Here is a 14335-nt window from a genome sequence, read left to right as displayed (position 1 = left end):
ACATTTAAAAAAATTATACATTACAAATGTTCTCCCAGGTTTTTAAAACTCTGAGCAGTCATAGTTTTGAATGACTGCATTGCATCCCACCATATGGCTGTACCATGGTTCATTTTATCTGCATTATATTATTGGACCACAATTTTTTCCCTTCCAGTTTCCTCACTGTTACTGAATTATGTTGCAGTGAACAGCCTTTTATATAATCTTTTTGTACATGCTTTCTTGGAAAACTTCTCAAGAGAAGAATTTCTGGGTTGAATATGACAATTTTTAAGGCTTTCAATAGACATTTGACATGGACTCTTCTGATATCTTTTCGTTTTGCCTTTCTTGGTCAGTCAACAATGTTGGAATGCTTCCAAACCTTCTCCCAAGCCATTTCCTTAACACGTCAGATGACATCCAGGTAGGCTTGTACTGTTCTGTGGATGTTTTCCTCTCCCCCAGTCCTGAGCCCCCAGCTGGGTAATACCAGGGCTGGGAAGGGGTGATGGGAGTGTGGTCAAAATTCTGCAATGCAGGTGGATGACTGGAGGTGTCCCTTTCAAGTACTCACCTGAGTACTTGATACATAGTGAAGGGTATCACTGTTCTGGACTATCTCTAGGAAAAGAACATCTTCCCTTTTCTCCACACATCAAAATTCACTTGTCCCAGTCTTTTGGGGGCTCTATACTGTGCTTTATAAGGGAAGTAATGCTGCCTAACAAATTCATAGCTCTGGATTCATTGGGAGAAAGCCAGCTCTTTGGCTTTCTTTGCCTTTCAAGGTCATAAGATTCACTCAACTTTCAGTGTGAGGGAAGTCCATAAGACAGACTTTGTGGCTGAGGGTGTTGTAAGTTCGACAAGCTTAACTCAGACCCATGACTGTCATTGTTGGTCTTGAGTAAATTTATTATGCATTAACAGTCTTTGAAGGCAGTGTATTTTGACTCTTCTCCAGGCTTTGCCCTTTGAAATCAAAGGGTTATACCAATTTTGAACAGGCTATGATGCTTCTATTCCCCAATCTTGCAAGTATTCCTAAAGGTTCCATGTAAGCCCCAGTGTACTGCATGGACGAATAATGCCAGATTGCTTGGACACTGCTGAACCTCCTCACCAAACCTCTTCTGGCCACATGTCTAACTCCATGTTCCCTGTTTCTGGCATAAGTCTGTGTGTCTTTTCATTAAGCTCACTCCATTCCTGCTTTTCTTTATTTATGTCTACATTTGTACTTGTCTATGTGTCTGTCCCTCTTTCCTTCTTTGTGTGTCTTGGGTGATTCTGGTAGTTTCTTTATCTGGCTTCTGGAGCCCAGAACCTCTACCTTATATTATACAACCATTCATCTTAATAATCTTTATGTTGCTACTGCTAAGTCGCTTCAGTCGTGTCCGACTCTGTGTGACCCCATAGACGGCAGCCCACCAGGCTCCTCCGTCCCTGGGATTCTCCAGGCAAGAACACTGGAGTGGGTTGCCATTTCCTTCTCCAATGCCTGAAAGTGAACAGTGAAAGTGAAGTCACTTAGTCGTGTCCGACTCTAGTGACCCCATGGACTGCAGCCTACCAGGCTCCTCCGTCCATGGGATTTTCCAGGCAAGAGTACTGGAGTGGGGTGCCATTGCCTTCTCCAAATCTTTATGTTAGTGTCTTCTAGACCCACATTTACTAACCTCCCTTTCTTTAGCTGGAAATTGACCATCTCCCTTTGAGAAACAGTGTCCATATTCCTCCCTAAATTTTCAAGGAAACTCTTAATTGACTTCTATTCAAGATCATGTTCTTGGAGACGCATAGTATAGTTGTCAGATTTTTCCCAGTTCTAGTGCATTGTTGCTGAATATCAACTTGGAGTGTAGTTTGCAGACTAAATGATACAACAATTTAGGCACACACTTTTGTCCACTTTGTGGTTCTTTAGCATTGAATATTTCTCAAGAGAATTTCTCAAATGATCCAGCTAAATCATGATTGTGATTATTTATTACAGAGCCTCATCCACTGTAACATCACCTCCGTTGTGAAGGTATGTGATCAATGTATGTGCTCAGCGCATTAAAATGTAGTAGCTGTTGGAATTTAGCAACTCAGGAGAACTGGCCCCTTCCCTGTAAATGTAGAATTCTTTAAAATTGAACTGTACTTGATTGAAAGACTATGTAGTAGCCTTTTAATTGTCTCATTCATTTTTTCATTAAGAAAATACAGTGAATTCACTCTCCCTAGCACCTGAATCTTATTTCTGCATTCGGTTTTGTCATATGTCAGAACATATGAGGCTTGATGGTGATGAATTCAGGATTCCAAAGCAACTTATAAAAATGAGTACCCTCCTCTGAATTTAGTCTTTATAAATAGAGGAAAGCTCACTCTGTTTGGAAAAAGGACAGAGACTGTGGTTTAAATTTTATAGACTTGTTAAAAAAATTTTTTTTGTTGAATTGAAGTTCAAGTGCATGTGTGTTCTGATTCCAGATCAGTTACTAGTTAAGTAGACAGCATTGGGCATGCTATTTAGCTCCCTTGAACTTCATATTCTTCATCTGCTATTAATGTATTGAGGGTTGAACTAAATGGCGTGTCAAGTGCCATTCAGCACTCAGGTCCTTTTATTAGAATTTACTGCATAAGCATTTATAGGCTATCCTATGCTGTACCTTTGTATCAATAAAAAAAAGGTAGACAGATTGGGCAGACAGTTTGGAGAAAGGTACCGCCTGAGAGTGGACATAGCCCTATGCTTGATGAGTAGATGATGCTTTTGTGTGGAAACAAAAAAAGCCTTTAATCTTTCCCAGCATCAGGGTCTTTACCTCTGAATGATGAAAGCCATCTAAATGGCTTGAGTGAACCCTGGACTTTTAGCCCACACTCACTCCCACAGCTGGGCATCTTGTATGGTATACGCAATTCCCAACTGTGCATGGAAGCCCTCATAACTGCTCTGGATGGTTCAGTGAAACATCAGCAATGAATCAGGCATGACTGATTTTATTAAACTGGGACCCTTGTTGTAGAGCAGTGGGAAGTGCAGACTCATCTTCACAACATGCACGGGCAGCAGAAGACTGCTTTCCAGAGGAAAGGGGGGTAGATGCTGAGCAGACCAAAACTCTCTCTCTCTCTATATATATACCATTGGTTTTTTGTTTGTTTTGGTAAATATACATTCTTTTTATGTTGAGCAATTAATGGCTTTTTAAAATCCCCAGGCCATATAACTGAAAGTTTTATATGTCCCACTGTTGTCTGCAGCCTTACCACTAAAACCTTTCCATTAATGTATACATTGCTCTTTTAGTCTTGGTCTGTTTGATCACAGGGTTTCCCAAATGTATTTGACAACCTTCTGATTCTTTTAGCAGAAAAATGCTTTGATTTTCTAAAAAATATATATATATTTTTTACACACTGGTAGACACTAACTTCCTTAAGTAACAAAGAAAACAAATTGAAGGTTAGCTTCTAAGTATGTCATGCCCAAGATGGCCATGCTGGTTGGAAACATGACTCAGTTCAGTTCAGTTCAGTTGCTCAGTTGTGTCCAACAATTCGTGACCCCATAGACGGCAGCATGCCAGGCCTCCCTGTCCATCACCAACTTCTAGAGCTTGCTCAAACTCATGTCCATCGAGTTGGTGATGCCATCCACCCATCTCATCTCTGTTGTCCCCTTCTCCTCCTGCCTTCAATCTTTCCCAGCATCAGGGTCTTTTCCAATGAGTCAGTTCTTTGCATCAGGTGGCCAAAATATTGGAGTTTCAGCTTCAGCATCAGTCCTTCCAATGAATATTCAGGACTGATTTCTGTAAAGATGGACTGGTTGGGTCTCCTTGCAGTCCAAGGGACTCTCAAGAGTCTTCTTCAACACCACAGTTCAAAAGCATCGATTCTTCAGTGCTCAGCTTTCTTTATAATCCAACTCTCACATCCATACATGACAACTGGAAAAACCATAGCTTTGACTAGATGGACATTTGTTGGCAAAGTAATATCTCTGCTTTTTAATAATGCTGTCTAGGTTGGTTATAACTTTTCTTCCAAGGAGCAAGCATCTTTTAATTTCATGGCTGCAGTCACCATTTGCAGTGATTTTGGAGCCCAAAAAGATAAAGTCTGTCACTGTTTCCATTGTTTCCCCATCTATCTGCCATGGAGTGATGAGACCAGATCCATGATCTTAGTTTTCTGAATGTTGACTAGTATCATTTAGTTATTCCAAAGGAACCATCTGGAAACACTAGAGTTCTCTATCAAGGGCAAAATTGGAGAATGAGTTTGAGGGCAAAGGGAAGGTAGGATAAGAGACTAAATACTGGAATGTTTGAGACAGGGACCCACAAAGTCCGGTGTTGTCTGTCTAATTGGGATCATTCACCCAATCAGGCTTTTGGGAGACTTTGAGAAATGCTGTGCAACAGTGCTCCACCTTCATGAAGTTGGGAGAATCAAGGCAAGGGTGTTGCTCCAGAACTGACAGGGAGGACCTCTCCCGGGGGCAGTAAATTGGACTGGGGAAGGGATTTTTCAATCCTGTTGTAACTCCAGCAGACCAGCAGACATGTATCTAGGGAGCTATTTCATAGACCGCATGCAGGCTAACAAGGCTGCTGTTGAATTGAAGAGATGTCCTTCTTTATCTCGTACTTTGTATGTGAGATGGACACTTGTTAGGTTTCCTGACGGTTCCCTAATTCTAACTCCTGTGGGGTTTTATAATGGCCAACCTACTTTTACCTCTGCCAGAAGGAAGGGAGTCTGGGAGCCTCATTGTTGGCCCCATAGCCATATGTCAGTTCCATAGCTTTTCACTCCGTTTTCCACAAAGACTTCAGTTTTAGGAAGAAGAAACTAGAGGCCTCTGAACTGTTTGCCATTTGTTTAAGATGCCTTCGGTAGGTTCCAGCAGACTCTAATGTTGCCAAAATTACCTCCAATGAGTGTCAGCAGATTTTCAAGGCCATTTGAGAAGCTGAAGTTCTTTCTCCAGTTTCTTCCAGCACCTATTTCCCAAATTCCCACTGCCCATTGCTACTTTGTTTCTTTAATGTCAGGGCTTTGGTCTTCTCTTACAGATGACACAGCTGATTCTGAAACACATGGAGTCAAGGTAAGTTCTTTCCTTGAAAAGGCTTGGAGCAGCCTGTGCTGCCTGGCCTGGCAGTCAGCTGAGCTGGGGATCAGGGGGACAAGGTTCATCTGCTGCTGCTTTAACAAATGATAAAACTGCGGTGAAAGTTCATGGAGATTGTGGTTGAAAGCCTAACATTCTGGACCAGGCCAGCTTTGCCAACAGATAAGCATATATGAAGGTCAAATGTAGCATATACTGGAGGGAGGAAGAAAACAGCAATTCCAGCAGACCTTGTATTAAAAAAAACTAACTCACAATGAGCTTAAAAGAAACTTCAGAAGTTGGGCTGAGACCATTTCTTTGTTATTATGTATTTCAACTCTTGTCAGAATGAATACTCCAACTTAGGGGTAAAAATCACTATCCCATCAGTGTCTCTATTTATTCCACATTTTAAATCGCCCTAGTACAATGCCCCGGAGAAGGCAAGGGCACCCCACTCCAGTACTCTTGCCTGGAAAATCCCATGGACGGAGGAGCCTGGTAGGCTGCAGTCCATGGGGTTGCTAAGAGTCAGACACGACTGAGCGACTTCACTTTCACTTTTCACTTTCATGCATTGGAGAAGGAAATGGCAACCCACTCCAATGTTCTTGCCTGGAGAATCCCAGGGACGGGCGAGCCTGGTGAGCTGACGTCTATGGGGTCACACAGAGTCGGACACGACTGAAGCGACTTAGCAGCAGCAGCAGCAGCAGCAGCAGTACAATGCCCATTTGGGAACTGGTTTTGCTCAGGTGGTATTCATTAAAGCAAATGGTTGACAGTTTTATCTTCCCTAGAGAAAGAAGGGGCTTGGCCCTGGTATTCAAATGTGAAGCTTCTTGGTTTTTCTGGATTGAATCCATCTATTAGGGAAGGGTTAAAGACACTGAACTTCCAAAGGGTAAGAACCTCAGAGACTTGTGTAGGAGTGCCTGTGTAAGCTGATGATGGACTGTCAAATTCCACCCAGGGACAGGATTCTACATATGACATCTTTCCTGTTGTGGGTCATTTTTATGAGTCAGAAGGGACTTTGAGCTCATGTGGTCACACTTGAGAGAGAAACCTCCCTTCCCCCTTGAGTCTTGTCTGAGCTGAGTTCTCTGCATTTTCATGGGGGATCTTTGCTGGAGCTGAGCCCCTGTTTCCTGTCACCAGCCCTTGAGGTCAACTGGCTACGAACTGACATCACTGTATGGTAGTATTGTTCATGATGGAGGTGAAGTTGGACTCAGTTCTTGGAAGCAAAATGCTTAGCATACACACAGAAACCTAGAGAGGATGGAAGTTTCCTAGTGTTCACATGAGTCCCTTTGTTTTCTCCCTTCTCAAGGTGTAATCAAGTATCAAAGTAACTGAAACTTTGTTTCATTGCCTATTAGGCAGAAAGGGCTCATCTTGAACATATCTTCTGGGGTGGCCCTCTTTCCCTGGCCTCTGTACTCCATGTATTCAGCTTCCAAGGTGAGTGACAGATGTAGCCCAAGTCTCCTTCTCCTTCCTTTGGTTTTCCCATTTAGCACTTTCCTTCAGATCATCTGGCAAGCTGATAGGCAGATTTGCCTAGAGGCACTCTTCTAGGTACAGGGAGCTAGTCCACCAGTATCTGGGTGCAAATTTGAAAAAGATGTGCCCTTGGGCTGATGAAGCCTTGGGGTAGCACAGCCAGGCTCTGCAGCCCCCTTAGAATTCCAGCCCCCTTTCACTTCCTTGCCTGGGAGCCGGTGCACTTTTCCTGCCAGCAAGTAACATTGTATTGATAGTTTCTTTCCATCCCAGAGACCTCCCTGGGTATGGCATCTACACATGTGGCAGCCCTAAGTAGGTATTTATTACAAAATGTATATTTCTGCTTTGAGGAAGCTCTTCCCAGACCAGGAAATGAAGTTATAACTAACTCCCATCAAGGCAAGCTCCCTTGGTGTCCTTTGAAATCTGAGCGAGTTGGCTCCAAGAGAGAATCAAGTCCTTAGGTGTTTCTCCTTCTTGTTCCAGGCTTTTGTGTGCACGTTTTCCAAGGCACTGCAAGCAGAATATAAGGACAAGGGAATCACCATCCAGGTGAGGTCAATCGTTCTGAGTCCTTGGGAATGGGGACTCTGGACCCCATGGAGCCAGGGTGACTCCTTCTGGCAGGACGGGCTGAGCATGTGTGACTGGGAGAGAGGGTCTGTATGACACCACGTGGGTTCCTGTGATCCTTGAGGTAGCAGTTGGGCCACCATGGTTCTGCCTGTTGCTGCCCTCATCCGTGCCCTGAGTGCCGGAGAAGGAAATGGGGTGGGGTGAGTGGGTGCTCAGAAACACTTGCTGCCTGATGCTGCCATCAGGACAGAAATTAGGATCTTGTCTAACCATCCTTTACTCTCTGACCTAGATCCAGAAGATAGGCTCATGTGGGAGGAACTATGTGTGGGGAACAAGCAACAGAAAACCGGGTACTTTGTCTATGTTGGAAGAGGGGAGAGAGTGCTGTGTTTGGTTGCTGTTCATCTGTGATGGGCTACAGAGATTCCACAGTCTGGTTCTTGAGCAGTAGGGGAAGAGGTGCTCTGCTTCCTCTTGAGTCATGGAGTTGACCTTGTTTGAACTGTAAACAGAGTTGTATCATCACTGCGGTCTTTAGCCTGAACAGTATGCCATGTGCTTTCTTTGGCAACACAGTTAACTCTCAAGTGGTTTCTGGAACTTGGAATAAACAGTTTAGAGAGGTTTTTTGTGTTAATTGTTTGTGGAGAAGTTTGATGACATGCTATTATATATGAATAGGGCTTCCCATGCAGCTCAGTCAGTAAAGAATCTGCCAGCGATGCAGGAGATCTGAGTTCAACTCCTGGGTCAGGAAGATCCCCTGGAGAAGGAAATGGCAACCCACTCCATATTCTTGCCTGGGAATCCCATGAACAGAGGAGCCTGGCAGGCTACAGTCCATGGGGTCACAAGGACACCACTTAGCAACTAAACCACCACCATTATATATGAAAAAGTCACACTCATAGTTTTATTTTTAAAATTAGTGCTATACGTACCAATTTTCAATTAAAACACTCAGGTGGCCATTCCTATGAATTAACAAGTTATAGGATGAAGCTTATTCAATAGGCAGGTGTGAGTTAATAGTAGGAACTGTGTAAATAAAAGCATCTTCCCAGTTATAGTGAGTACAATCCCATTCTCAGCCTTGCTGAACCGAAGTCTTACCTATCAAAGATTTTTCCCTTCTATCCATTCTGCAGCTCCTAGCTGAGGACAGATTCCTTTTGCAACAGTGTTACTCTGCGTAAGCTAGTTTTGCTGCAGTAAAAACCAATTCCTAAAATTTCATTAATTTAAAACCACAAAGATATATTTCTCATTCATGCTACATATTCACTGTGAACTGTCAGAGGGGATTAATTCATTGTAGTGACACGGTGCCTGGCTGATGGAGCAGCCTCCATCGAATACTGTCAGTTGGCATGTCAAAGAAAAAATAGAACAAGTTCAAGAGAACTTCCTTTGATAATTAAGGGCTCTGGGTCAGATAGGTCACCTGTCACTTTTACTCATTCTCATTGGTTAGATCTGATTACATGGTCCCACCCAACTATAGGGACCCAGGAAGTGCAAGTCTATCATGTGTTTGGAAGAAAGAAGAACTAGAAATACTTGGTGAGCAGTGCTAATGATTACCAGAGCCACTTACACTTAGAGATCTTTGGAAGAAAAGTATACAAATGAATAACTGTGTCAATTTCCGTGAGAACAAATTGAATTGAACTGACTGACACACACTGGATTCAACTGTGAAACAATGTAATTTCAAGTGTGATTAGAAAAAAAAGTGATGTGACAAAAATTTCAAAAGTAATGTGAAGAAAAAGAAAACAAGTTTTTTTTCCCTAAAGATGCCAAGGTCTCTATGTCAGGGAATAAAGTAAGAAACCCCATCATGAAACCTCACGCCAGGCCACATGTGGTGAGACCACCGGTGGAAGCATGGTGGGGTTTTCAGAGTCCAGTGTGCAGCTGGGTTTTTTTTTCCTACCAGAATAGGAAAGATTATGAGATATCTGCTGTTCCTGGCTCCTAACTAAAGTGTGAAAGTGGGAATCTAAAGTACTTGAAAGGGCTCCAAATTTGGTAACGTGTGTTAGAAATAAACTTCTGTGATATCTCTGCCACATGAAACATAGAACATCCAGTTAAATTTGAATTTCAGGTAACAGATAATATTTTGAGAATAAGTATATCCCATCAATACTTGATATATAATTAAACTAAACATTTAGCCACTTCCTAGCCATGTGACAGTCTCAGCATCATCTTGAGCTTGATAGCTGTGGGCCAGAGATACTGTAGCTGCTAAGTCAGTGGGTTCTGTGGAGCAGAAGATGTGGGGGAGGTGGGGTAGAGGAAGGGAGCTCCTTCTCTCATGCAGAAGCCTTGGAGCTGCTACAAGTCCTGGCAAAGACTCTATGATGTTTTGAAAACTAACTGGTCTCTCCAAACACACATGTAATTGGTACTCAATGAATATTTGTAAAATTCCTGAGGCAGTGTGCACTGTACCCTTGGGTTTGATTTTCAAATCCCAGTGCTGCCGTTTATCCTCTGAGTGATTTTGAACAGCCTGCTTAAACTCTCTGGGTTTGTCTCCCCATCTGTAAAAAGGGGTTTATAATAGCTGCTTACTTCTCTGGGTTACTGTGAAGATGTAGTGAATAAGTAATTATGCAAATTTTTACCAATGTTTATTGAGCCCTTGTTTTGTACAGAAAGGTGTTTTGTCAACCAAAACTCACTGTGGGAATAGAAACACTTTTATTATTTCCCTATCTGAAAACTGAGTTTGAAAAAGGATACTTCTTATATTTCTCTAACAGTACACTTAGAGATCTTTGGAAGAAAAGTATTATACAAATGAATAACTGTGTCAATTTCCGTGAGAACAAATTGAATTGAATTGACTGAAACATACTGGATTCAACTGTGAAACAATGTAATTTCAAGTGTGATTAGAAAAAAAAGTGATGTGACAAAAATTTCAAAAGTAATGTGAAGAAAAAGGAAAAAAACATGGATTTTTTTCCCTGAAGATGCCAAGGTCTCTATGTCAGGGAATAAAGTAAGAAACCCCATCATGAAACCTCACGCCAGGCCACATGTGGTGAGACCACTGGTGGAAGCATGGTGGGGTTTTCAGAGTCCAGTGTGCTGCTGGTTTTTTTTTTTTTCTTACCAGAATAGGAAAGATTATGAGGTATGTGCCGTTCCTGGCTCCTAACTAAAGTGTGAAAGTGGGAATCTAAAGTACTTGAAAGGGCTCCAACTTTGGTCACGTGTGTTAGAAATAAACTTCTGTGATATCTCTGCCACATGAAACATAGAACATCCAGTTAAATTTGAATTTCAGGTAACAGATAATATTTTGAGAATAAGTATATTCCATCAACTTGATACATAATTAAACATTTTTCCATTGTTTGTCTGAACTTCAAATATAACTGGATGTCCTGCATTTTCACTTTCCAAGTGGGGGAACTGGGTTCTAAGAGCTCATGTTCTCACTCACATTGTGTCTACTTGAACCACCTGATGTAGTGTGACTAAGGCCTCATCCGGAGTTGGTTGCTAAATTAAGCCAGAAATCAACCTTTCTGATCCCAGCTCTGTGCTGGTTCCACACCTTTAACTATTCTATGATCATATATTGTCCTGAGACTTTTTAAGGGAAGAATAGAGTTCGAACACGAAGGGATGGTAACATGGGTGTTAATTTCTCAGGGCTGGGCAGATTGCTCCTGTGTCATGGTTTTCATTTCCCGTTGTAGGTATTGACCCCATATGCCATTTCAACTCCAATGACCAAGTATCTAAGTACCAACATGATAACCAAGACTGCGGATGAGTTTGTTAAAGAATCACTGAATTATGTCACGATTGGAGACGAAACCTGTGGCTGCCTCACCCATGAAATCTTGGTAATTGATAACTTCTCCTTTCTTGAAGCAAGGGAGGACAGGCATGCGTGTGGCCCCAGCAGGGATTAGTCAGCTTTTCCTTGCTGTCGGAGCTTTCAGTAGTTCTCTGTCACACAAGGGTGGTGGTGCCAGAGGTATGCTGCTGAGGGTAATCCAGCCCATGAAAAGGTATATTTAGCCAGGGCAAGGAGAAGCTGGAGGGCTGGATGTCCAGCTGTAGATGACTCCGAAGTTGGCTTATCTCATCCTTGGGTGCCTCACCTCTCCCCTCAGAAAGTAAAGTGATTCCCAGAGCTTTGCGGAGGTCAGACCAAAACTCAAGGTGCTTCTTCCCTGTAGGGGCTGTCTATGTTTTTGGCCTTCTGTGCCAGTAAATGTTTAACTTTCCAGGAAAAAAAAAAAAACAAAAAAACAAAATACCTTGAAAGTGAAAGAAAGTGAAAGTGAAGTTGCTCAGTCGTGTCCGACTCTTTTCGACCCTGTGGACTGTAGCCTATCAGGCTCCTCCTTCCATGGGATTTTCCAGGCAAGAGTGCTGGAGTGGACTGCCATTGTGTAGCATTTACTGATTGATTACCATGATTGATGTGAAGATACCACTGTGTTGTCACTGCACATGAACTCAGGAGGAAGCTCACAATTGGCTCTCGTGAGCAAGTACAAGACGGTTCCTGTACGCTATGGACTCCATCAAATGTGGAAATAAAGTCTGAAGTATGTGGCATGAGGAGTTCTGGCCATCCCTGGGCTGTTTTTAGTAAAAACAAACAAACAAACATGAAACAAAGGTAGAGGAGTTGCATACTAATACTGAAAACAGACAGACAGGATAGTTCTGTTTCCAGCATCACCAAAGAATTTTAGCCAGGTATTTACTTTTCCTTCGTATATCGACTTTCTCCTCTATCTCATATGCTTTTCTGCGGTGGGAATTCAGTTCAGTTCAGTCGCTCAGTCGTGTCTGACTCTGCGACCCCATGGACTTCAGCACACCAGGCCTACCTGTCCATCACCAGCTCCTGGAGCTTGCTCAGACTCATGTTCATCAAGTTGGTGATGCCATCCAAGCACGTCATCTTCTGTCATTCCCTTCTCCTCCTGCTGTGGGAATTATCTCTTTCTTTCTCTCTCTGATGCTAGAGGGATTCATAGGGCAGTGCACTGAATCCTTCCAAAGCATTAGGCTATCTCCTGGGCCTCAGTACTGAGGCTGTGGCAAGAGGTATTGAATGTCTTAGCTGATTACTTGCTACTTTTACTGTAGAATGTCAACAATGTGTGGAATCACTGTTCGAACTCATATTGCAAAGTAGACAACCAGAAAGAATATAAGATCTTTATTGCCAATTGCTGATCTCATTTTTCTTCAGACCACTGCTTTCTGCATGGCATGAAAACAAATTAGTGGAATGTCTAATGAATTTTAACTTAGTTTGATCTGATAATCTAAACTGTGCATTTAGGAAATATGCTGCCCATTATTTAGAGAAAAGTCTTGCTGGAGTGTCCCTTCTTCCTGCCTCTCTAAGATGACACTGGGGAAGAGTACTTATGAGCTCCTACTGGTCCTTAAGTGTATGTGGCCGGTGTCCCCTCATCTACCTGATGATCGTTCACCTTGCTGGTTTATGTCTGTGGGCGTGAGGGGGTGACTCTTTCTGTCCTTTGGGCTAGCTAGTGATGGCTGCAGATCCCTGAATCTCTGCTACCTCCTTCATCCCACCAGAGGCCAGCTGTGCATCAGCACCAATGTGAACTGAGAGGTGCTGGAAAATCAAATCTCAGCACCTACCTTGCTAAGCTGAGATAATATTCTGTGGCTGCACTCCAGGAAGAGTGGAGACAATAAACCCTCCTTGGCCACCCTTACTTATTCATCACACTTCTCTATCATTCACCCCAGGCCCCTAGCCCTCCAGCATAAGCCCAGAGGGCAAACATATCAGAGAACACACATCTGGCTATGTCTCACGCTTTCTCTCTTCTCCTTCCCATCATCTCCAGGGCTTTTTGCATGCTTTCCCACTGTCACATCCTGTCCATCTCAGAGGGATTTAGCTAGCTCCAGTGGGTAAGACTGCAGTGGGCTTCAGCAAGCTCCGGTGGGCTTCCCTGGGGGCTCAGATGGTAAAGCGTCTGCCTGCAGTGCAGGAGACCTGGGTTCGATTCCTGGGTCAGGAAGATCCCCTGGAGAAGGAAATGGCAATCCACTCCAGCACTTTTGCCTGGAAAATCCCATGGACGGAGGAGCCTGATAGGCTACAGTCCATGGGGTCTCAAAGAGTCGGACACGACTGAGTGACTTCACTTTCACTTTCAGTGGGTAAGACATCCTCTCCATCCCTTAGCAGAACTCTGTACTTGCAGTCATCCAGGATAGCATTTAGAAAATATTTTCTTGAGACAATGGCGTGGCTTGCAAGACTATTGTCTTGCTACATACTGTGATACAATTCTAGATGTCAAAAGTTGAATTTAAAAAAAAATTTCTCTTTGATTTCTTATGTAACAAATTCTGATCTCTACTGGCAAACGATGCCAAAAACAAGAAAAAAGTCTGTGCTTGGTGAAGCAAAAGAGAAAACAAGGAAAACACATAAATCATTAAAACCCTTAAAACCAATTTTGAATATGCCAGGGTGTAGAAAGATCACTGAATCTAAAATTATGGGTAATCAAATAAAATCAACCAGCAGACAAGCAAGTCTTCCACTTCAGAGAGGTGAGGTCAACACAGGATGCTGTGTACCCCCAAGGAGTTTTGGGGCAACAACTGAGGTGGGACTGGAGCCTCTGCCTAAGAATCCATGTGGAACTTGGGGCTTCATAGTTACCTCATTTAATTCTCCTAAACATCTTGTGAGACAGGACATTGGCTCCCCTTTTACAGCTGAGGAAACCGAAGCTCAGAGCTGGATCAGATCAAATGAAGCTCAGATGGATCCAATGGCCTAAGAGCACCTGGCTTGTAATGGTAAAGCAAGGTTTTAAGCCCACTTTTGCCTGATGCCAAACATTTCCTGTCCCTTCTACATGGTGCCTCCAGGTTGGGAGAAGGTAGATAAAGATGGGGATGGGAGAGGGGGCTTTTTAGAACATTTTCTTGGAGGCTGAGATTTCCACTTATTTTATCTATGGCTGACTTCAGTAATCCAGAACATTTAGTTCAAGACAAGGCTAATGATGTTAATCTATGGATGATTCATGTATGACAGAAACCAACACAATATTGTAAATCAGTTATCCTCTGATTAAAAAT

General features: G+C 42.9%; 1 protein-coding gene across 1 annotated transcript in view; it reads left to right on the top strand.

The window, feature by feature from the left end:
- HSD17B3 (hydroxysteroid 17-beta dehydrogenase 3) overlaps positions 1-14335 on the top strand; it is a 57439-nt gene that overhangs the window by 31098 nt on the left and 12006 nt on the right. The window contains exons 5-10 of the mRNA XM_061426139.1: positions 342-409; positions 1985-2020; positions 5070-5104; positions 6496-6577; positions 7109-7174; positions 10927-11076. Of these exons, the coding sequence (XP_061282123.1) occupies positions 342-409; positions 1985-2020; positions 5070-5104; positions 6496-6577; positions 7109-7174; positions 10927-11076 (437 nt within the window). The remainder of the gene's footprint in view (positions 1-341; positions 410-1984; positions 2021-5069; positions 5105-6495; positions 6578-7108; positions 7175-10926; positions 11077-14335) is intronic.

Source organism: Bos javanicus, chromosome 8 (assembly GCF_032452875.1).
Source record: "Bos javanicus breed banteng chromosome 8, ARS-OSU_banteng_1.0, whole genome shotgun sequence".
In the NCBI taxonomy this organism is placed as follows: domain Eukaryota; kingdom Metazoa; phylum Chordata; class Mammalia; order Artiodactyla; family Bovidae; genus Bos; species Bos javanicus.
The sequence above is the reverse complement of the archived record's forward strand: the minus strand, read 5'-3'. Positions and strand labels throughout refer to the sequence as shown.